Below are 25,881 nucleotides of genomic sequence, written 5' to 3'. Positions count from 1 at the left end.
GTGCCATCTCCCTCAAAAGTTCAGAATAGGAACATGTCAAAGCCAGTTTGGCTCTCATTCTTACAGCCTGCTCCACAGCGGGCATCCTGCTGCATGTTAGCCATGCACAGAAGACTGGAATTATCTACACAGAACTTGAGGCTGCAGTCTCGCTTCTCACAGCGTCCTCATTTCTGACACGAGCAGTCTACAGCATTCATAAGCAGGCTTCTGAGGAGCGGCTTCATTATCTCTAGGCCTCGGAATTCATAAAGCAGAAGTCATTTTTTAAGGTATGTTAAAGGCCTCCTAACAAATTCCAACTTGGTTGTTTTTTTTTTTTTTCTATCAACTATATATTTTTGGGCTCTTTGTATGGCTGCAGTTTGCCATTTACACCTAAGAAATGTTCCTTCAAAAAAGACATTCCCTTGAAAGCAGCTGATTTTTTAGCTTCCCAGGTTCCGGGAGTGTAATCATCTTGTCCTATATTCAAGTTCTCCACATTATTCCACTAATTTTTAGGGAAGTCTTGAGCTAAGGCCCTGACACAGGGCTTTGGGGTGCAGAGAAAAGATGGGGAGATGGACCCGACAGAGGCAGCCTTGGCCCTGTCTCGCTTCAGACCCTGGCTGCCATTCTACTCCAGTTGTGTGCCCCCTGCCCCCAGCTGCACTTCAGCTCTCCTCAGCTCCTCCCTGTGTCCAGCTTTCCTTGGTTCTGATCCCTGTACTGAGGACGCCACTCCTGTTCACTGGTACAGAGCTGACCCATCTGCACTCCCCATCTGGGGTGCCTTTCAGGAACATAGCCTGCTGCCTCCCACCTGCCCTAGGGGAGCCACTGTGAGCCCTCCCCCTCTGTGCACCACACTTTCCCATATTTCTTCCTCAATGGAAGAACATAAGGATTCCCAAAGGCAAAGGAAACCTTTCGTGCTCCTGGCAGAAGCCCCACTTCTTCTGTAGCGTGGAGGAGATAGAGGCCCTCCATCCATGTGCTTTGAATTGAACAAAATGGAGAGGAGGAGGACTCAGAGCCTGCCCTGCCCTCGGTTCCTGCTGTGGATGTGCTGTGGGCCCGCCTATCTGCAGCAGAACTGGGGCTCCGTGGAAGACTTCCACAGCAATACCTTTTTAAGTGCCACTTTGAATTTATATAGTATCTTCCTCTTCGAGGGCTTTCCTTCAAATGCTCAGGGCATTCTTACAAGACAGGGTGGGCAGGAATTGTCCCCTTTTTAAAGATGAAAAAATTGGGCTGGGGATGTGGCTCAAGCGGTAGCGCGCTCGCCTGGCATGCGTGCGGCCCGGGTTCGATCCTCAGCACCACATACCAACAAAGATGTTGTGTCCCCCGAGAACTGAAAAAATAAATATTAAAAATTCTCTCTCTCTCTCTCTCTCTCTCTCTCTCTCTCTCTCTCTCTCTCTCCTCTCTGACTCTCTCTTTAAAAAAAAAAAAAGATGAAAAAATGGATCCCCTCACTTTCCCACCAAGAGATTGAATGACATGCCCAAGTCATGGACAGTGGGCAGGCAGACTGACATCCAGAGATCCTGGCAGCCCGGCCTACACTGTTTTCTGCAGATGTGGTCCTATAAAAGGCATTTATTGAAGCTTTATTTATTTCTTTCAGAATTAAAGCAATCAAGATTGTCCTCTTATAGGTATATGTGATGGTGGAGGCCATGATAAAATACAGCCACCAGGCTGTGCTCTGCTGATCCAATTAAGATACCGGCTTTGGCTTCTCATTAGAGTTCTACACTGTACTGAGATAATTATTAAAATACGTTTTATTGCAATTTGTTTGGTTGTAAAGATTTGACCTCAAAGCAAAAGAGTTAATGCAGGAAGTTTGAAGGTGTCAGAGGTGATACAGGAGGAGGCTCACTAGAATAGCAAGAAGTAGAAAAGCATACTCTTTTCCTTACAAGTCATAAAACACAGGCCTGAAAGGGCTAATGAGTCCTTATTATCTCCTTGTGCCTAATAACATGTTCTTGGCCTTCTGGAAGGAAGAGGCAGGGTGCATATAATGTTCAACCCAGTAACAAGTCACTTTATACATATTGTTGAAAAACACAACAAAGGTCACTGTGGATAATTTGCAGGTGCCCTATACACCATCGCAGGGAACTCAGATTATCAGGCAGGCCCAGGAAACCTTAGTTCTGGGAAAGCTCACTTTTAAAGATAAGGCAGCAAGCTTCTCTGCTCTGCTATGTTCTGCTTAATAACGAGCTTCATTGAATCTCATTCTCTTTACACTTAATTGGCACAGGGCCTGCTGCACAGTAGGAAGTTCTTTGAAGGCTAAAACCTATTCCCAGCCCTGTGGGTTGTGAGGCATCTGGAATGCCTCACAATGGGTCAAAGCCCCAGTTCCCTCACAGCCAGCCTCCTGAGGTGCTGGACTCACAGGGGCCCTTAGGTGAAAACCAACTAGCAGGTACCATTTAAAGGGCCAGAGCAGAGTGCAGCAGGGCTCTCTGTGTCCCTGTGAGTACTATAACCCATATGAAAATGAGAGATGTGCCACCAGAAGCCACCCAGGGAGGCCCAGGGGTCCTGGGCCGGTCCACAGATCTGTCCCCAAACCAGAGATCCAATAGCCAACCGACTCCAAATGTGAGCACAGGCCAGAGTCAGCAGGAATCTAAGGGCCACCTGTTCATGAACAAGGGGCAGTGGCAGTAAACCAGTAAACTTCTAGGGAGGAGAATGCACAGAGCATGAAGTTAGCAATTAAACCCAGATAAGGTCAAAAAGCCTGAATTTGATGATCTGTACTATTTGCAGAAGGACAAAGTCACTGAAGAAAAAGAGAATTCTAAAATATCCCACCAATGTCAAACATGCAAGACCAGGATAATCAAATGGAGAATGAAAAAGCTAGACTGAAAGGCTGCTATGAGCACTCTGGAGACGACGCCCACAGCCCTGTCAGGCTCAAATTGCACAAAAATGTGCAATAAAATACTTATGTTGAAATACCCATTTCTTGCCTTCTTGTTGATTTTAATACAAAATCTGACCTTTTTTTTTTTTTTTAAAGAACTGTCAGGTCAAATGTCTTCTCATTAAAAAAAATATCAAAGTTTTTTTAAAAAAATATTTTAGATGGTATTCTAGGAACAAAATGAATTTCTGTCCAAATATTTCAAATTGTGACTCCTTTGCAGCAAAAATAAATGGATTAAAAATGACTTTTCAAGGCAATTGTACTACCTTGCAAATACAGGTAGATGTCTTAAGTAACTGTTCATTAGAAGGAGCCTAAGGATTCAAAAAGAAATGAGAGAACCATTAACGTGGAAAGTGCCTTACCTTGAGAAGTTGAGGAAATGAACGTGTCGGGTGAATAAATAGGGCTGTTCGGCAGTACTTATATTTTTAATCAGTTCCATCTATTAAAAAAAGTACAAAATTAGCATATGTAGGATCCGATTTACTGAGCCATATTAAGCTAAAGGTTATCTATCCAACTCCTTTTACCCCACTTATTGCTTTTGGACCAGGGCCAAGCAGCTGGGCTTTATGCAACATTTATGAACTTTTGCATAAAGCTCCTTAGTGAAGAAAATAGTGCTCTCCAAATTTGTGATCCTGTCCTTAATTTAGTTGGTTGCTACCATGAAAGCAATGTGACAGATTAAGTAATTTCAAAGGGAGAAATGAACATGTTGCTATGCAGAAATGCAAGTCAAAGAATGCCTTTAATCCCTGCCTGTAAAGTCACACCAAGAAAAGAGGTTAATCATTATTTTATATTTCTAATGATATTATGGAGAGTTATTGAAATACTGGAAACTCATACTGCAGAATTTGAAAGTGTGAATGAAAAGAGGCACTGCTCATTATTTTTCTCTTTGATTACAAAAATTTATAAGGAAAATATAATGGGGAACACACGAACCCCCAAAGTCTTGGTTGTTGGTGGGTGGTCATCTGAATTATTTATTTGCAGTTATCAGCAAGGCAAAAAGTAGTTTATATTCATATAAACTAACTTTTATGGTCTTCTGGAACATGTCATGATACAGAAAATGTTTAGTAAAATCTGTTAGAAATTCCAAACATTCTTAGGACTCCGTGACTTCCTGAATTCCACTTTCCCTAGTATTTCTAATTGGCCCCATCAAAATGGACATGGGAAATTTCTAAAAAGCACAAAAAGATTGCTACTTCGGATGAACTTCAGACGTGCAGTATTTCATATTTTATGAACTAGTTCAAGCTGAAAACTGGAAACAAAAGCGGTCATTCACACGTTAGGCGCAGTAGCAAAGAAAATAGAATAAGAGTCTGGACCTCCAGGTTGTCTCAAACGTGACAAAAACCCTGGATTACTTTGTCCCTGCCTGTCTAACACAGGGGTGACACATGCATACACACTGGATAAATATTTATTGAATGAATTAACTCCAACTAGTACATGTTTTATAGATTGTTACTCCAGGAACTCAGTGCTAAACCCTCTAATCACAATGATTATTTGAAGAAATGAAATTGAACTGTAAAAAGAAAATGACTCCCAGTTTCTAAGCCCCGGGTTTCCGTTAGTCAGGGGCAGGCATGGTGAATGATGATTTGCCCTTTCCTGGGCTTGAGTGTAAAAGGAAATTGAATCCTGCTTCTTTATCTCTTGCATATCCTCTACACAACCCCTGCATGTTCTTGTCTCTGGCAGTAAAATTTCCTGCGTGGGCACATTGTTAATTTTGAGTTTTGATGGACGGACCACTAGAATTACCGATTTGAAAGCATAATCACAGGTAGTTATCTTCTGAGGATGTCTGCTTAAAAAAAAATAACTTTCCTGTATGTTTAATATGAAGATGATTCATGCTTTCATCTCTAGCTCATTTTTATTCATATATTTCTCTGCACAGGTCATAGTCATATAAGAAAGACCCCCTAGTATTGCATAAGAAAAATGGAAGAAAAGGTCAGAAGAAACATCATTTTCCCCACATATTCAACATTATATTACATTCTCCAAACACATGTCAATATGTTAAACTTAATGGAAGAATGGCAATGGTTAGATTTTTGAGAACAGTGTCATAATAGTCATAAAGCTGTCTATTTCAGAAAGAAAAATGTATCAGCCGTGACAATGCAGAACTCTTTCAAGGCATATCTTTAAGCACATGATAAAGGTACGAATGCTCAAGTTTATTGCTTTAGAACAGTGAGAACAGAGGACATTTCTCTCACACAGTTTGTTGCTGCATACCAAACAGTAAAATCACTTACGATGTATCATAAGCACAGGTTTCAGGCATCATGTTCAAGGTGTATTTTGACCTTCACAAATGCTAAGGTTTGATCCACTTCTAGTAACAAGCATGGCTCTCTCTCTAACCTTTATCCCAACCTCCCACTGCCCACCTCCTAAGGGCCTCACCTGGTCTTCCTACGATGTCAACAGTCTACCTTTTCTCTCACTTGATCTTATTTAAATGTACAACATCATGGCAGCAAGGGTACTACGTTACGTACAATCACCACAGAGACCACCTCATGTAGGACCTATTCCCAGCTCATGTAGGACCCCTCCTGGACTTTATTTTAATTCCACCACATATGTTCATCCATCCTACATTGAGCATTTATGAAGTACTAAAGAGAAAGACATGAATAAGGTGAGTGGGAAGACATAAAGAAGAGAGTCCACCATGCCAGAACCACACTCTTGGTTCTCTCCCATCTTCATTATTTATCCAGCCAATCCATCCAGACACTCTGGTTCTGGGTTAATGATGACCTCTGTGTCCCACCTGTGATCTGGGTCTTTCCCTTGCTCAATCATGTTAATTCTGTGCAATCTCCCTTGCCTGGCTCTCCAGGTGAGACATGCTGTGGCCAGTCCAGCTAGCTACCTCCTCCTGTTCCTTCCTCATACCACAGCCTGACCAAGTGCAAACCTGGACTCAAGCTTCCTCTTCTAGAATGTTCTTCCACTTTCCTCTGCACATTCAAATTCTAACCTCTCTTTACATTTGGCTAACATGCCTCCCTCCTTCAAGTAGCTCTCCTGGATCTCCCCTTTGATCTCCAACTCTGTCATGCAACGTACTGCTTGGGGTTGCAGCTATGGAGATAAAAGATTTGGTCTGGCTCTCAGGCATAGTCTTGTGGATGAAGTAGAGCACTGGACAGGCATTATTATGTGACAACAGCACAGGGTAGAGGGCACATGGTGAGAGGGGATGGTTGCCCTTGAGGTGTGCAGAGTGGATGCATAGGATTTAGCCAGTAAAGAAAGGGATTCCAGGCCTGGTGGACAGAATTAGCAGCAGATGTAAGAACAAAACCTAAAATGGCATGGATATTAAGAAGTTTCATGTCAGGTATGGGCTCAGCAAGGTAGCAGGTAAAACAGGAGAATTAGAATTAGGTAGGAGCTGGATAATTGAGGATGCTGCTTGTCATGCAAGGGATTTGACATTTATGCTATGAGCAATAGATAATCAAAAGACTTATTTTGTATTTTTTTTTTCCAGATCTGAGTGTAGGATAGAAAATGTGAAGAAGGATAAAGGTTAGAGAGAGAGGCTGAGGATAGCTCAGTGGTAGAGTGCTTGTCTAGCATGCATGAGGCCCTGGCTTCCATCCCTAGCACCAAAAGGTTAGAGACCAGAAGCTCAGTGGGAAAGACTGCCCCAGCATCTCCAGGAACTTGTTAGAGATGCAGATCTTCAGGTTCTACCCTCACCTACTGAATCAGAACACACCCCCACCACCACCTCAAAAATCTGTGTCCTAACAAGTGCTCTGGGAGACGCTAAGGTGTGGAGATATGAGAAGCATCGAACTCACTGAGTGTAAAGAAAGATGGAAAGACTTAGGGAGGGCTACAGAGGTAGATGATTGAGCCTCACGACTATCTGGTGGTAGAAGGCAAAGAAATTTCCTTCCCACATCCCCCCCCCCCAGGATAATGAGCACAGGGATATCCAGCTGTGGAGATGGGGAGTGCTGGAGCCTGAACAAATTCAGCTACAGAAATTAGGAGAAATGGATTTGCTTTTGGATATATCCTGCTAGAAATGAAGTAGTCTTCTTTGTCCTTCCCCCTCATTGGATCTGAGAGTGTTTCAGGACATGCACTTTCTGTTGGCCTGTACCTGGGTTTGTGAGCTAGCTCTAAGCTACATGCTAAGCTCCCTGAAGTCCAGGATCGGGTTTACTTATCCCAAGAAAACCTGCACAGAATATGTACCCCATGAATATCTATAGAATAAAGACACTTCCTTTAGAAATACTTCTTGTACTCAAAAAGTAGAAGATAGAATAAATTTAGCCTTTTCTGGGACAGATGTGTGTGTTTATTACTCTGGTGTCAAGGGGAGCTCATGTTATCCTTACAATACCCAAGACAGAAGAGCACCAAGAAAATCTAGACGTTCTCAGTGTTTTATGAGGGTTGTTCACTATACCAAGCTATTCCTTATACACACACGGTCATTGAATCCTTACAAAGACTTGATGTATTAATTTATTACTATGCATACTTCAGAAACTGAGGCATGGGAAAGCTACACAGATTGCTCCAAGTCTTAACCACACAAAGAGGTGAAGCCAGGATTCACATTCAACTCTGTTAAATCCCAAACCCCTGCTCTTATTACTGTACTCCAATCTACCCACCACCCCGAAGCTTTGAAAGGAAGAAAGGATGGGTTAGCACAATGCTGCTAAAGAATAAAGGGGGTTTACGGGATATACATTTTCTAAATTTCATGAGTCGTGCTGAAAAACTGAAAGTTATAACTGGTAGGAACACTTTAAGAAATAAAAGTGTGTGGGAGAGAATATTTTGTAAAAGTTCTCAGGTGGGAAAACAGAGTATATCATTGTAAGAACAGGAATGAGTTAAATACTTAGAAAAGTTAACTAGGCAATAGAATGAACCTAAAGGAAGAAGTTAAATCACAGTGTATCTGAGGTTGGGATGTAATTGAAATTAAAAAGGAAAAAGTTACAAAACAATCCATCACTTATAAACTGGGTTTATAATACAGAGGCTATGCCAGGAAGCAGTTTCTCACCTTCAACATCCCTGGCCACGATGGGAGAGCAGAGAATATCTACCCACAGTTCCAGAAATGTAGTACAAGACTTTTGCTCTTGACCTTTAGGACATGATTGTCAGCAGGGAGGTTATCCAACCCCCATGCTGTTCTGAATTCTGTGTCACTCGTGAGCAAATAACTGATGTTCCCTGTGATTTTGGTAAAGCATCTTAAATGAAACAAAAGGATGTTCTGATTTTTTTTTTAACACACCAAAGCAAAAGACAATTATTGGTCCTTTCATCTCAGAGGCTGGAAGTATGGCTGGTGGATCAGGTCACCTGTCCTCCTTCCTGGGGTACTGGGAAGGCCTATCAGGTCTCCCTATCTTTCACTCAGGAGTGCATAACACATGCCTGCAATGAAGAAGGCATCCACCAGGGGGAGCAACGACAAGAGCAAGGCAAAGAGCTTGGCTCAGTCTCAGAGATAAAATCAGAAGAAGAGGAGAAACATTTTATTTTTTCAGGTCTTGTTTCTATTTCTTTCCCCCTCTTTTCTTCCCACAAAGTTTCCATTAGAGGACTCATATCTGTCTATAGGACTCCAAGACAACAAGACTGCGTTCACAGAGCTGGGGGAACGAGTCAGCTCTCAGGCCTGTGGATGTTGTCTTTCCTCCTGTGAAGTCAGGAGCTTTGAGAGTCATTCTAAGAAAGACTTCCGTGCTCCTGGGATAGATGTTCTGGTTCCTGAGGAGACAGCACTTAATACGACTTTGGGGAGCTGTGGTGTCTTCAGAGATCTGAGAGACTCTCAGGTGACCCAGAAATCTTCTGTGCTTAATGGAGGACTCACTTTAATACAGGAATACTTTCTAAGAACTGGGGGCTTTCATGTCATAATTCTTCACTAAAGTTGTGTGTGGTGCATGAGGATCCGCAGGAGTTTTTCTCCACCAGAGATACAATTACCTGGGCTCTCCCCCTTACAAGACTGTACTCTGCAGTGGGATGCTCACATAGACTGTGAATATGTATAGAAATATCCATAGAAATATGCACAAGCTCCTCAGCAGATGTGGATGTCCATTGTGGATAAGAACTACTTTGTAGTGAAGTCCAACTTTATTGAAAAGTGTTCTGACTTTTAAACATAGCATTTAAAGTTCTCCAGGATGTGATCCTGATTTTAAGTCCTGTTCTTCCCCTTTCCTCTTGATTTGTTATATTTTAATCAGTTTCCTGTATAAACTTACCCTCCCTAAAAAAAATGGGCTGATAATACTTTCCTAATAATGTGGCTTCAAGGATTAGCAGTCAGGTACACTAACATCCAGTATGGTGTTGGCTACTCAATATCCAGCATCAGTGGCTGGTCCTTAATAATCATTCACCAAGTAGAATGGACACACAATGGAGATATATGCTTCAAAAATAAATAAGCAGCCAGTGCTTGCCTGTAATCCTAGTGGCTCGGGAGGCTGAGGCCAGAGGATCACGAGTTCAAAGCCAGCCTCAGCAAAAAGTGGGGTGCTAAGAAATTCAGTGAGACCTTGTCTCTAAATGAGATACAAAATAGGGCTGGGGATGTGGCTCAGTGGTCGAGTGCCCCTGAGTTCCATCCCCAGCAACGCTCCCCCCCCCCCAAAAAAAAAGAAGATTAATGAGTGTGGGGGCATTGTGGTGCACACCTAAAACCGCAAAAGCTTAGGAGGCTGAGGCAGGAGGCTCAAAAGTTCAAAGCCAGCCTTGGCAACTTAAGGTCTTGAGGTACTTAGTGAGATCCTGTCTCAAAATAAATAATTAAAAGGAAGGACTGAGGATGTGGCTCAGTGGTTAAGGGCCCCTGGGTTCAATCATCAGTACAAACAAAACAAAAAACAAACAAATGAACAAGTGAAGCTTCTCCATTAAACAGAGGCCCAGGACTTGGGGAAGCCTGGAGGAATTCCTCTGGCATCTAGACCTTTTCCAAATTGAATATGGCTTCTTTAGGTAAGTTTTGTTTTCTTTTCTTTTTAAGATTCACTGCTTTATAGTCACAGTGTAAACTTGTAAATTTTAGTGGGTGAGACGGTGGGGAGAGAACTTTAAAAATGTAAAGGAATTCTGTGCTGTTCTGTTTTTGGCCAAGCAGCTAACACAACCTAGAGTGCGTGGGCATAGGATCGCTCCCTCTCCCATCTTTGAATGCTTTTCAAGGTTTAGATCATTTGAACAGCTGTTGAATAGAGTCAGAGCAGATGTGAAGTTTATAGTGAAATTGTAGCCTTTACCGGTGTAACTGATGGAAGGATGTAGACAAGTCCAGCATTTCCTAAACTATGGATGCTAATCCTGTGGGCTCTTAAGGAGAGTCACAGTATTCATAGAGTCCCTGACCCAAGAAGACTGGGAAATGTTAGGTGAAACCAAGTTATACAGTTCTTTATTTTTCTGTTCCTGTTTTTAATTCCCAGACTCTTTAGAATGTGACTAAGTACTGTGAATCTCTTAGAGGGAGACAAGGTATACATCATTTCCCAAATTTATTGAACCATGACATTTTCTTTCTTCATTGTTTTAGGGAACTAAGATCTGCAGGAACACACTGAAGGAAATGCTGACGGAGGATTTTGACAGGGCTTCTTAACCCTGACTGAATCATACAACTCTTGTGTCACTTCATTGAGAGAGAGAGAGAGAGAGAGAGAGTGTTTTCTAAACTCTGCCCCAGAATCTCTAGGAGAAGGGCCATTTTTTTTGCAACTCTGGGTTTTAAAGGCTCTACTGGAGATTCTACTGTGCAGACTAACTACTGCATCATGAGACTGGCTTTTGGATTCAGGAGAGCTCAGGTTCAAGTTTTGATGCCACAATAGTCACTATTAATCAAGTCCTCTTAGTTTTCTCATCCATGAAATAGGGAATCATACATACTCACTGGAATATTTTTTGGTCCAAAACAGTAAAAGGGAGTAATAACGTTTTCAGTTTGTAATCCTCAGGAACTTCAACAGAAATACAAACAGTATAATGATTTTGAAACAATGTCAGACCCTTAGCAGAGATGGCTATGAGTATTTTTGGCAATCACTTCCCAGGTCCTTTGGGGAAAAGTTCCCTATCTTTCAAACTGTATACAATCTCCAGCTGGTAAGAGACAATCTAAGCCAGCCCAAGAAACTGAAATCTGGGTTTAGGCCACAAATGAAATGACATCATTGTGGGTCTGCGTTATGCTCTGTGCGAAGGTCCAACATTTGGCCAGCAGCAGTTCCAGGCTCTTCTGTTGAGGAGGAGTTATCCAAAATACAAACTTCAAAGGTGTTGCTATTTCTAGAAGAGCAGATGTAATGGGATTTTTATAGGCATCCTAACATTTGGTATCTTCATGCTCCCTTTCCTTCTTAATAATCCCTTCCCTGTCTTATTCCATTAAATAGATTTTTAACAGTTAGTACTGTGTGTGTGTGCATGCATGTGTGTGTGTGTGTGTGTGTGTGTGTGTGTGTGTGATGCAGCTATCCTCCAGAGGGAAAAGTATGTGTGGATTTAACTCTGGCCCAGAGAAGTTCCTTTGTGTCTGAAAGAAACAGTACAGATAATTCCAGTCTTATAAATGGACTCCACTGAAACATTCATTTTTCAGTGAGTAGTTTGCAACTTGGAACACGTGTTCTCACAAAAGCAGCGTTCTACAGGGTGGGTACAGTCACCATAAGAACCTGCGCGATTCCTACTGCACCTGAAGCAGATTATTATTATTATTATTATTATTATTATTATTATTATTATTATTTTAGAGAACAGTGTTTCCATGGGAACAAATTTTCAAGAGTTGCTACTGTTTAAGGGTGAGAACCACAGACTGTAAAATTTTTAACAGTCTCCTAAATCACTTCCCCCTTATTCCTTTCATAAATTACCAAGAAGAGGAGCTATTCATTGCACAAATTATTTCTTGAATATATTAAGTTAAAATAATATTTCTTTCTCTGCTTGTTTCATGCACTTTGAAACTTTAGTAAAAGGGACACACAGCCAAGAACAGGTTTCTCTAAACATTACTGAAGTGCTTCAGGCTTGGGCTTCTTGTCATACTGTCATTATGATTGTTTTTACATCAAAATTGTATATTTGGTTTTTTTCCTATGGTATCTTTACCTTTGGATTTTTAAAAACTTGCCTTATAATTTAATAGGAATCTGCAAAAACTAAGTAATGAAATATATTCTAGGCCACCCTGACCACAGGAATCAAAAATGTTTCAACTATACACTACACAGATTATGGTAGAAGTTTTATAAATATATCACAGAAACACAGTGCTGGAAAGAACCTAAAAAGATTGTCTAGTCTGTTCCCTGGCTTCCAGACAAGCCGACCATTCCAAACAGATGAGAGTTAACCTATATTTTAGAGAAGGATGACTCTGTCTTTAACCCTTTCAAGATCTCACAATTTAGACACTGGGAATAAATTGTTGTTAATTTTTCACCTTAATTAGTACATTTATGATTACAATTGTATTTTACTTTCTCAGGCTTAAAGTAAAGTCTTTTTTATTTGTGTAAAATCCTACAGCATCATCACATATTATATTTTATATTCTCTCCTCTAGGACATTCCTGAACATCCCCATGGCTAATTCTTCAGTTATCTTTGTCTTATATTCTCTGGGTTACCTGAACCCTCTTCAACAGTGGAAACCAAACTCTAGCCATCCAGTTTTTGAGGCATCTCAGTACCACATATGTTTTTCACATATAGGAATATTTAAGCAGACTCAGATAGGCAGGCGCTAAGACTTGGATCCAAAGGAAAACTAAATTCAATAAACATAAAAAAAATGACAATAATATAGGCTATTTACTTATAATTACTTGCTTTCAGGTAGTTAAAAGGCATTAACCAGCCTAATCATATTAGCTCTTCAATCAAATAAAGAAATCAAAGAGAATCTATCCCTAATAAACAAAGTTGTACATAAAATGTGATACCTTTAAGTGCTATTTTTTTTTTCTGATAGAGAATCGACTATGGAACTTACAAAGAGGTAAGCTCAAAATACTTTTTTTGCTCACTGGAGAAGCCTATTACCTATTGGTACTGATAATGACTTTTTAACTTAATACTTAGAGACTCTTTCATGGAAGTTTTCAAAGAAATGGGCATGACAATCTTTATACTGTGGATGATGATGAACATACTAGCTTTAGAGCAATCATATTGGCTCCATGACTATCTTACAACAGTCCTACTTCCCCAAAATAAAAGAGAAAGCTGGCATTAGTAAGTTGGAAGGATCTCCCCCTGGGAGGCTCTGGATGCCTCCAAGGTGAGGTCTGTGTCTGAAGAATCACACCTGGGTAGACACTTTCATAACCAACCTGACAGCAGATCACATGCCTTGCATACACCCCAACTCATGTGCCTCTTGCGGGTGGCAGTCATAGGTAGATGCTCACCCCAAGTTTCTAAGATATTGAGTAGCCAACACCATACTGGATGTTAGTGTACCTGACTGCTAATCCTTGAAGTCATAGGTAGATGCTCACCCCAAGTTTCTAAACAGAGGCAACTTTTTGAAACCAGGTTGACACACTTGGCCCTGTAAAATGACCTTGAGAACATGGTTCCTGGCTTTTCTACTTAGCAGAGCACCTCCGTGGAGACAGTCTTCCCCACCTCTGTACAGGTTTCCAAAGTAGAATCAGCCTTCACAGCTTCCTGGTGGAGGAAAGCACTCCTACCCCGACACTTGTCCATTTGCTACCACTGCATAATCCAAATGCTGCTTTTGAAAACTAAGATTCTCTGAATTTTCTACAGCAGCAAACTCATGTTACCCATCAACCAACTGGATTCCAAGCCCAGGAAAAGTTTTTTTTCTTTCCTATAATTATAAAGATTTAGGATACTGGTAAGAAAATGCAGAGGAAGAGATGTTAAAAGAAAAAAATTCTCATTTTGGCTGTGAAGGTGGCACATGACTTACAGCTCCGTGAGGTAAGCTTACGGTTTATGTAATTTTAGCTAAATAGACAATTACCAGTGTACACTGTCTTTCTTCAGTCCTAAAACAAGTATCATTTCAGGGAGACTTCCGGTTTTTAGATTTCCTACACAAGTCTTAAATTTCCTTCTATACGCTGGCAAAAGAACAGCATGAAATTGAAACTCTGGTATTAATTTGCAGGAGCTTGAAGGACATCCTGTAAGAGACCCACTAATTACACAAATGAATTGAAGCAAAATACACTCCAGCAAGGGGAAAAGTCAACTTACTTGTTCATTTTTTGTAAGCCTGGTTTTGTTGTGAATGTCTGAAGTGACCAAATTGAATCCATGCTTCTCTGACAAGATTCTCAGAAGCAAGACCACAGTGCGGCTGCCACATTTGCCCACCCTGTTGTACACCACCTGGCTGGGGAAGGGCAGTACCTGCGAGAAGAACAAGAGAGAAAGCATGAGGCGTTTGCATCAAACCACCCGTGATTCTTCCCTCCACTTCAGAGCAAGGAACGCTGGATCAATCTCAATGAGAAGGACCCATATCAAGTGGGTGAGAGAACAGACGAGATGAAATGTGCTAACTGTGCTTTTGTATCTGGCTTTTCCTTTGGAGAATGTTTCCTAAGTTCATCCACGTTGTACTATGAATCGATACTTTGTTCTTGTATAAGGCTGAATACTACACTGTATGAATGTACTGGATTTTGTTTATACAGTCACCAGTTGATGGACATGTGAATTAGTTTCACTTTGGGGTATATGAGTATATGATTACTCATTATATGAGTAATACTGCTGTGAACATTTGTGTACAAGTTTTTGTGTGGACATATGTTTTCAGTTCTCTTGTGTATATACCTAGGACTGGAGCTGCTGGATCCATGGTAACCCAATGATTAATTTCTTGAGGAACTGCCAAAGTGTTTTCTATACAGCTGCACTATTTTATATTCCCATCAGCAATAGAAAAGAATTCCAATTTCCCCACATCCTTGCCAACACTTGTTATTTGCCTGTTTTTTTTTTATGTTTTATTATAGACATACCCATACCCACTAGGGTGGGTATGATGTGGTACCTCACTGTGGTTTTGATTTGCATTTCTCCAGTGACTAATGATGTTCGGCATCTTTTCATGTGCTTTTTGGTCATTGTGTTTTTTCTTTGGAGAAATGAGTATTTAAATTTTTTACCCATTGTAAAATCAGATTGTCTTTTTATTGCTACATTTTAATAATTTCACCTTTATATGTATATTGGTCTTGCAAATAAACAATTTCTGAATATTTTCTCCCATCCTTTCTTGATGTGACAAATCCTTAGAAGCCTGAAATGTTTTTAATTTGATGGGGTTCAATTTGTCTATTTTTTCTCTGGTTGCTTATTCATTGTGTTATATGTAAGAAACCATTGCCTAATCCAAAATCCCAAACATATATACCTAGTTTTCTCTTAAGAGTTTTATAGGTTTTAGTAGTAACATTTGGGTCTTCGACCCAGTTGGATTTAATTAATATGGTATGAGGTACGCTACCTTCATTCCTCTGCATGTGTATATCAATCTGTTGAAAAGAATATTTTTTCCTCATTTAACTGCTTGGCACCCTTGTCAAAAACCTACTAACCATAAATGTGCGGCTATTTCTGGACTTTCAGTTCTTGTCTGTTGATGTATATGTTTCTTCTTATGCCAGTACCACATGGTCTTGATGATGATAAATTCATTATAAGATTTGAAATTAGGAAGGATGACTTCCTCCAACTTTGTTCTTGATCATTCAAGCTTATTTTGGCCATTCTGGGTCCCCTGAATTTCTATAGGATTTTAGGAATAGCTTTCATTCTGAAAAATAAGCCTTTGAAATTTTGATGGGATTGCATTTGATGTGTAGATGGTCTTGGGGACTACTGCTATCTTACCTGTATTGAGTCCTTGTCCTCTGTCTTTCTTTCCCTTTAGTTCTCCTTTAATTTGTTTCAGATGTTCTATAGATTTCAGTGTATAAGACTTCATACAATTTGGACTCCTTTTTTAAAAATTTATTCTTTTTGATGCTATAATAAAAGGGATTATTTTCTTAAATTTAGTTTTGACTTCATTGTCCATTTTAACAGGAATATGATTAATTTTTGTATATTGGTCTTTTATCCCGAAGTGTTGCTGTGTGCACTTATTAGTTCTAACAGATTGTGTATGTGTGGGTTGTTTACTATTTTCTATATACAAGATCATGTCATCTGCAAATGGAGATAGTTTTACTTCTTCCTTTCCAATATGGATCCCTTTGCTTTTCTTTCCTAATTGCCCAATGGTGATGATTTTGGTAGACTATAGAAGCCATTATGAAAAGCATCTATGATTAAATATTTATGTCCCTAATAAAAATATTATTTCCATTTTGAATGCGCAGCACTGAGTAACAACAAACAAATGATAGATAGTCAAAGGATGCCTTCTGTCAGCACACATCCATAACAGCAGATTATAAGAAGTCTCAAAGCTAATGAATATAGTAAATATTCTCAAAATTTGCCTACTATATGCCATTTTAATTTTTGCCTTGTAATTATAGGTTAACTTGTTTTTCTGAGATACCTTACATGCAGAGTAGCATTGCATAAATTTGGAAAGAGTCACTGAAGTAAAACAGGACATCTGGTATCACTCGTTTGGCAACCAGACATGTGCCATTTTGATATAATTCTTCCACTATGTATTTTCCTGTGAGCAATACCATGTTTCTTTAGACCAGTCAGCATCTTTAGACCAGTCTCCACAGTGCCTAGAATGTGCCTGGTATGGAGAGTCTAGCATTAACACAATGATTCTGTTCAAATGTGAAACAAGAGAATCTTCAAATACCGGTGATGTTACTAAGCAAATGCTAGTAAAAGTCATTGGGATAAGAAGATGGTCATTGCAATAGGTCAATTTTACTAATGGTTGAGTCAGTGAACCCTCCAAAGCTCTCTGGCAACTATGGCGACTCAGAAATCCAGAGAAATCCATCATGTTCACAGTTATGAGTCTAACCAGGGAGGGCTTTACTCATAACTAGGCTTCAAGCCTAATGTAAAGATATTAATAGTGTTTTTGACTTGGACTTTCCATTATACCCAGGGTGGGGTATAGACTATGGTTAAGACGGGGCACCAACACAAAAACAAACTTGAATTCCTCCATAGAAATAAACTGCTCAGTAATGGGGATGAATGCATTTTTTTCCTGCCTCATAGTACAATGAGGACCTGGGACAGCTATAAGAAGATGTAAGTTTCTACACAGGTAAATGCTTTCTTGCAAGATTGTGAGCATGTCTTAGGAGATTCAAAAGAAGAAACAGGACTTACCTAGAAAGCTTCCGTGAAAACACTATTTCTCCTAAATTGTGTGAAGAATTGACACAGTAGCAGGCTTAGCATCTCCCTACTTCCTTTTGCTAATAACCAAGAATGTTATTTGTCTTTCTTATTGGTTAGTTTTTAAGAATGTTAATTTCAATTCTTTCATTAGTCTTGAGAGATGCTCCCAAACAATGGTTATAAACATTTGTATTTAACAAATATGAATATTTGCTATTATATAAGAACAAAAATCCCTGCATCATACCCACAGCTATATCTACAACAATAATTGAAAAGAAAGGAGATCACATTGTCCCTGCTGGCTCCATTTCCATGGATATACAGCTGCATGGCCTGAAATTAAGAGCGGCAGAAGGTGCTGTCACCTAAGTTTTCTGGAGTCAGACTGTGACTTTTAAAGCTACAGCATGTGCCATCACAAACAAACCTCTCTCAAATTTAAATCAGATTCCAAAAGAACCTAGGTTTCCACACAGGTAAAAGCTTTATTACAAGATTGTGAGCATATCTTAGGAGATTCAAATGAAGAAACAGGACTTACCTAGAAACCTTCTTGCACTGAAAATGGGCAAGCAGGTCAGGCTAGATCAACGTGCTAATGTTGGCCACGGTATTAAGATAAATAACAAGAGATTGGTTCTGCCCTGCTCTTGGTAGAAATGTAGATTTGCTTCTGAAAATCATTGGTGAAAAAGCTGAAAGATGCTGAAAAAGGGTCTGGCTTTTATGGCACTGCCTTGCACGCTGCGCTGTGGGTGCCCTTTTAATCCTTGTTCATACTCCTGAATCAAACAGCATCATTGCCTCTTACTCTAGCTGTGCCTTCGGCATCACTAATGACAGCTGCAGTCTCTCCTGTGCGCCCCTCCACTTCCCCATGGACTGTGGGTTCATAGAGCAATGGGGTTGAGGTCTAGAAGTCAGGCAGAATAACCCATCCACTCCACTCTGCCCCCAGCACCATTACCCTCTTTTCCCCCACCCGGTGTAATCTGTGTTGCACTTGCCTAAGAACGTTCTTTTCTATCACGTCCTGTCACCGTCTCAAATATGAGGTAGATATTATGATCATATTTACATAAGGAAAGCAAGGCCCAAAGAGATCATCCAGCATTTTCAAGGTCACAAAGCTAAAAAGCGGCATGCCACAACTGAAGCCTAGCCCTCACCTCTCCTGGCTCAGAGGAGAACACTCACACACAGTGAAATCAAATGGTGAAAGGGACTTGCAATTTGACTTGGGTGACAGAGACACTATTTCCTTTCTTGTGTCTTGCATATATCCAACCTCGTTAAGTGAGCTATTTTTCAACAGTCAGCTATCACAACCAGTATCATCAGCCATTATTCAGCTTTTCCCCCAGTTCCCCAAAGGTCTAAGTGGAACCGACAGGAGCCCATTAGCCTCTCTCCCCATCCTCAGGACTCAAGTCTTGTGAGCTAATGTAAGCCCAGAGAGTCAGTGCAGCTAATGGAAGAAGAAGGTAGGAAGATGTTCTGCCCCAGCGTGCCCTCCTCTGAGATATCCTGGGCAGTCACAGTTCACAGCCACCTGGAGGATTGTGAACCACTTCCACTAGAAAAGGGAAAATGCAGGAAGCAGCAGTTTATAGGGAAACATAGATGAATTCATAAATAAACTGGGATCGTTTATTAAGACAAGCAAATGCCCTCAAACGATCAACTCGGTGATCTTGAAAAATCATCGACCTAGAGTTCCCATTTTCTTCACCGGCATTTGCCAGTTGTCAGGGAGGGAATTACCTGCTTACAGGATCCCATTATTATCTGCACACAAATTCTGAATCCTTATCTTTCCCTGAGTACCGTGCACAGAAGTACACACCAGCAGCCCTCATCGGCCCCTCCCCAAATGATTCTTCATTCTTGGCAACTATGATTATATGAATGTTATGTCTGTGGTTTCTGTTTTATGGCCAATTTGTAAAAGTGAAGGGGCCTCCAAAATATTTCACTCTATGAATTATATATTTTTATGTTGCCTGCTTGTAAGTTCTGCAAATGCCACAAATCCCCAGTGTCTGACAGGCTTGTGTGGAGCATGCCAAATAAACAGAAGTCTTTCCAAAATCCCAAGCACAGCAGTAACTATCACCAGATGACAGGCACAAGTTCAATGGCTTCTCCCCTATTTGGAAGTAGGGGAGAAAGACTTTCTAGGTAAGAAGCAAACTTGGTCTCTATCAAGACTTTCATGGTCTATGGCCACAGGACTCCTCCAGGGGTTGATATTGTTGGAATAATTAACTTTCATTGTGGCTTTTAAAGTCTCTGCAAAATGGTATTTAATACAGTACATTACAGGCTGCAGTTTTCTTTTTTTTAATTTATTTTTTAGTTGTAGATGGACACAATACCTTTTATTTTATAAATTTATTTTTATGTGGTGCTGAGGATTGAACCTAGGATCTCGTACATGCTAGGTGAGCTGCAACCCAGCCTAAGACTGCAGCTTTAAAATAGCTGTATATTCAAATTCCTTGTGGAATTGTAAAAATGCAGGTTTCTGGGCCCTATACTAGGACTGACTGAATCAGACAGTCTAGGGTGAGGACGAAGAATCTGTCTCCAAAAAGTTGCCCAAGAACCTCTGTTTACCAGGAATCACTGCTGCTGAGAATCCCCAGATCTCCATGTTAAGCAGATGAGTGGTCTCCTGGGGTCTTCTGAGGGATTGCCTGTGGGATCCTAGAGGGGTGTGGCGAGTCTCACTGGTGTTCTGATGGCCTGTCCCCAGAGTTGACGATTGTGATGAAACTGATCACATGTTCCCACTACAGTAAACACCTCTGCACCTGGACTGGCTAGAGAACAGGTGTGCTGAATGTGTAGGCTAACTGAAATGCATACTGAACATCACCAAAGCAATTGACCCTCAGCACTACTATTATGCTGAGTATGAACTGGCTTTCCTTGACGAGGAAAATTGCACTTGGAGATTTCCAACACCTCCATTTCACAGTTAATCATATTAACAGCAGGAGGAATCACAGCCAGGCCTTTGCCAGGCTCCAATTCAGCTCTGCCGCTCACGATCCATAGGACTTGGAGCAGTTCAAAGTCATTCAGCTAATCCTCATTTTAAAGTTTCCCAGGATGCTGTGGTGCAAGGGTCTGGTCACCTCACACCTTTGAGACTCAGATTTCTTATCAGTAAAAGGGGAGGGTTGGGTTATATGCAATAGATGATATTCTCTTTTGAAGCTAATGAATTATTAATTTTAATCTGCATTTTTAACAAGATACAGGCTGGATATGCTTTTAAAATGAAAACTAGGTTTTATGATATTTGCTTGTGAAATATATTCACAAGAGAAATAAGAAAAATCTAAAAACTCCAGGAATGTGTGCTGATAACAGGGAACGCCAGTTTCATGGGTGTGCACGGTTCTATTTTGGAAACTTGGGCATTTCTGTAGCTGTCCTATTCTTGTTGGGGCTTGTCCTGTAATACATCTACCAAAGTATTTTATCTTTATTTTTCTTTTCACAATTTTGGTTACTGCAAGCTCCCTGTTTTTAAGACCATCACTGAAGCCTCCCAGAATTCAGTACTGACCCGCCCTAGCCTTTGCCTATCAATCCATCCACGTCCTCTGCTGCATGTATCTTGGTTTTCTAATTACCAACACGTTTCCTGCCCAGCAGGCTCTTTCCTCCATCCTGGAGCAGAAAACTCACAGGATCCATTTAAGAAGCCTCTTTTCCCTTACTGCAATGTCCCTGAAGGGAAAGCTCTTCCTACCTACCACTCTCCAATGGCATCTTGGCATTCCTCTAATTATTCATAACCCATCTTCTCTGAGACACCGTGCCAAATTGGAACCTTATGCCTTCTCCCTTTTCCCTCCTTCTACTCGAAGCAGTCTAAGGCTAACAATAGAAAGATAAATATAGTCACAAATCATTTACAAGTCCATCTGGGCCTATCTGTTATGTGCATGGTAGATAATTAATGGAGAGTTTATCTGTTACTAGGATAAAAATGCCATCAAGTGTTGTTTCTGAACCAATGTGGCCATATTTATCATTATACAGTAGGTTTTTTTCTTAATACTCATTATATATTAAAACCCTTGGTTTGAAGTATTATGTAAAACAAACTAAAAGTGAAGTAGAAGCTCCCTAGATGATGAAAGTCATGAAACTGGTACTCCCTTTGGCTTTAAGTAGTTGAGTGACCTTGAACAAATGACCTTGAACAGCTTCTTTGGCCAAGATCTCCTCAAGTGTAAAATGGGGGTACTGAGCATGATGATTCTAAAGGCTCCTCCTGTCCATATCCCATGATATTAGCAGGGGTCACACACTACTTACAGACATTCACAGGTAGTCTGAAGGGTAGACTGCATTGACATTGTCCTCTGCACTCTGATACATCTACTGTCTTTATCTCCATGATACACAACACCACCATGCTATTCCTAGGAACATAAGAGCCTGCGCACGGTCTGGAATCCTCAAAGGAAACAGCAATTCCACAGGGAGCGGAAGTCACATTTTGGATGTGATGACTGAACTATAATGGTGGGAGCTTTGAAGTATTCTTCAGGGGAGAAACAAAGACTTCCGGTTTGAGGAAAACGCAAATCTCAGGTGACACTGGATACATGCTGTCAATGTCAGGAACAAGAAGACCAATGTTTTCCAACGTTGAACTAACGAATGTGAAGAAAATCTACATATCAGGAAAAGGCCGACTCTCCTTGAATTCCACACCACTCTTGAGACACCTCTCCCTGGTCAGTGCAGAAATCATACACAAAAAGTCCAAGAACTGGGTATCTCACTAAGACAGAATATTGGTTGTTAAAATTCAAACCTCAGATCAGACTATAGGAAACTGAGCCCATGGGATACTCAGAGAAATGAAGGCCACAGGCCACATCAAAGACACGTGAGCACCCTGGGGGGAGCAAACTGTGACAGGTAAGCCATCCTGAAGGAATATGTCCAGATGCTTGCAAGGGACTCAGTCTTGCTTTTCACACAAGACTGCTCTTGTGCCTGGCAGCCTCTGTCTACTCTTCCAGGAGCCCTTTAAATTTTCCCTGTAGCTTTTATAATCAACACCAAACGGAGGCATCTGTGGGGGTCCGTCATTTCTATTTAGCCTTATCTTCCCATGTATGTGTGTGGATATACATGTTCACATGCCTTGCACGTTTTGATGAGCTCAAAGACATTTGTAAATAATATTGCCATAATAAATCTGGATTCTAGCCACCTCTGTATTTTCTTACATGCTATGTATTCAATAATCCAAAAGTCCTTATTAAGCAAAACTCCAGGGACAGGAATTGCAGATTTCCTAGTATGGATAGAGAAAGCCTCAGGGTCCTCAAATTAGTTCTAGATTTAGGGCTGTTTCATTTTTAGTATAAATCAATTCAATTGATTTTTTACATTAACTTCTGGAACAGAATATAGAATTATGAAAATGCATCTAGACAGATAATCTTTCCACCAGACCCACACACTTAGTTCAATTCTACATTCAGATCTGTAACCCTTCTTTTAATCACATACATTTCCAAATAGTAATTGCCCAAAGAGATGTGATAGTTTATATACTCTTCTACTATTTAACAGTCTGCTCTTAAGGCTAACCTTTGTTTCTTCATAATTGTCCTATTCTGTTTTAGTTTCAAACTTAAACTCTGAGTCCAATCTAAAAGCTCATTTACTATAATGAAATGGAAGAGAGTGTTGATTATTGATTGGAGGTTTCATAATTTATAGCAGGTATTATTGGCATGGACCAACCATTCGATTTATAATGGTCTCCTCTGAATGTTAGGGAGAAAAAGAGTCAATTGTTCCAATTATGGGCTTCACAAGGGAAGACTACCCTTGTGGTAAATGGCACAAGAGAGGGGAACAGCTATACTTGGCGACCAATGCTTCTCTCTCTCATCAAAGCACTGTGCAAAGATTTTAAGACCAAAAGCTTACATACCCTGTTCATTGTGAACCACATTATTATTTTCCAATTGAAATCTCTGAATTGAATTTCAGTTTTCTGAATGTGACTTTGTAGCAATAACTCTATTCTTGGACTCAAATGATCATTGTTGAAATTCCTTAGCTTGCCTTAAGGTTTTGTAACAAAACCCACAATTAAAAATAGTGTGGCAGATTGGTACAGTCATGGCTCCCAACCAGTCACCCCTAAACCTATGCTCTGTGCAACCTCCTTCCATGTGGGCCTCCAGTCTGATCACATGACTTGCTCTGGCCAATGAGATATCAGAAAGTACAATGCAAACAGATTCATCAGGACTCACCCTTGAGCTGGGGATGAGATTGCCTCCCCTTCAGGGTAAAATTTGAATAGTCATATTTTCACTAAAGAGGAGGAGGTTGTGGGAAAATGGACATGGGATAAGCATCCAACAGGATCTGCTTGCCCCAGCACCCAAAGACCTCGTTGCTCTTGATTCTTCAGGTACCCATTTATGAAAAGCCCCCTTCCTCATCTACAGAAAAGAAAGGAAGAGCCGCAGACCCTAAGGACATTCTAAACACATGACAAGGGTCTATCTGCTGGTTGTGTCCTCTGTGCATCCCCCTGGCCTCCCCTGCCCTAGCACAGACCTTCTGATAGCTGCAGACAGGGAAAAATGAGATGCATTCCCTTTTACATAAAGCGACATCGCCCACACACTGAAATGAGATGGTGAATTAGCAACAAGGTGAACTTGAGCTGGAAGATTAACTCCACACACAAGAATACAGAATTCATAAGATATTTTTAGCTAGAGATGGTAATAAGATATTTAAATTGCTCTCTCTGCTACATGTTGGGGACTTTTTACAAGTACACCTTTCTTGTAAGTGATTTCATTTTGAACAAAGCTAATTCACTTAGAAGAAAGGAAGCTAAGGCCAATCCACAAGCACTGGTCGGATCCAGAAGAGTCCTTTTCCCAGTATCTGGAGGTGGGTTTTTATTGGTTTTCATTTATCAGTTGGCACTGGGTAAACAGATCTCTCAGAAATTTCCAGCAAGATGGATAAAGGATTCCACTTTCTACAGCAAATAGTCTTCACATTCAAGCCACCCAACAGCTAAATAAAAGAAATCATTATTTAAAAAGTATTTCTATCAAACTGACATTAAGTTTTGCCCTCCTCAGGACTCTAAAAGGGGGGGGGGGACAATTTGCAGAGCCATGATCACTTTTATTGTCAGAAAGATGTCCACTGGATGAATATAAAACTTCTAACTGCCCCCATAATTGTCAAGGAGCTAAGCAATCAGAGGATCCTTGTTAGGAGGGTTTACATTAAGACAGAGAAAGGTGATAAAATAAAAGAAACTGAAATTTCAAATAAAGGGAAGAGCCACAGGTTTTAAGAGGCTTCTGCAGATCTGAGCTGCCCTGGGCAGTTTGGTTTTCTGTTGCTTGTAGCCAATGTGTTCCATTTTTTTAAAAGATATTTTTTCCATGTTCTAATTAGTTATATATGACAGCAGAATGCATTTTGACACATTGTACACCAGAGGAGGACTTTCATTCCTGAAAATCACACCAATCATGCAAACATATATGTAAATAGGGTAATAATTTCTGTCTCATTCCACCATCCTTCCTACTCCCATACCCTCCCCTCTGCCTAATTCAAAGTTCCTCCATTTCTTCCCTAGCAGCCCCCACCCCACCCCCGCCACCATCACTAATTATGGATCAGCCTCCTCTTATCAGAGAAAACATCTGGTCTTTGGCTTTTTGGGATTTAGCCAATGTGTTTCTGATAAGCACATTTCCCATTGAGTTTGTTTGCTTGTTTGTTTGTTTGTTTGTTTTTGATGATTTTATTTATCTTTTTAAATGGCCACAAGTGTTAGGATTCTCTATGACTGTCTGTCAAGGACATGCATGGCAGGAAGGCTCCAGTCCTTCCTTCGGGTCCCATGGAACACTGATACTGCAGCCACAACTAAATTAGGTTGAAATTCTCTATGATCCAAATACGTCACCAACAGGGCTTTGATAAGGTGTACCTGCTCTCATTCTGCAAATACTTAAAAAGTCTATCATTAAACATTTTGGGAGTAATTTGTAAAATACTTCTGACTGGAGGTCACAGTAGCGGAATAAGGAGAAAACTTTGTTATACACATTCATCTGCCATTGCCACCTGTCACACCAACACCACAGTGTGGGGAATCTGCTCAGTTCTGGCTAAGATCTCCTCTTTTTTGCTTTAAATTTTTTTATTGTAGTTTTCCTATCTGCCTAAAATCACAGTTGCCTTTCTGTTTATTACTCTCATGGCTTCAGTTCACCTTTTATTTTTAAATTTTATACTTATATTTTTGTTTTTTAAATTGTTTTTAAAAATTTATTCTAATTTGTTATATATGACAGCAAAATGCATTTCAATTCATATTACACATATAGAACACAGTTTTTCATGTCTCCGGTTGTACACAAGGAAGAGTCACACCATTCATGTCTTCATACATGTACTTGAGAATAATG

At 40.4% G+C, this 25,881-nt stretch overlaps 1 protein-coding gene across 1 annotated transcript in view; it reads right to left on the bottom strand.

The window, feature by feature from the left end:
- Positions 1-25,881, bottom strand: part of UST (uronyl 2-sulfotransferase) — a 281,324-nt gene that overhangs the window by 98,907 nt on the left and 156,536 nt on the right. The window contains exons 3-4 of the mRNA XM_081294806.1: positions 14,279-14,434; positions 3,313-3,392 (exon numbers count right to left, since the gene is read on the bottom strand). Of these exons, the coding sequence (XP_081150932.1) occupies positions 3,313-3,392; positions 14,279-14,434 (236 nt within the window). The remainder of the gene's footprint in view (positions 1-3,312; positions 3,393-14,278; positions 14,435-25,881) is intronic.

This window comes from Spermophilus citellus, assembly GCF_964194105.1.
Source record: "Spermophilus citellus genome assembly, chromosome: 5".
Lineage (NCBI taxonomy): Eukaryota > Metazoa > Chordata > Mammalia > Rodentia > Sciuridae > Spermophilus > Spermophilus citellus.
The sequence above is the reverse complement of the archived record's forward strand: the minus strand, read 5'-3'. Positions and strand labels throughout refer to the sequence as shown.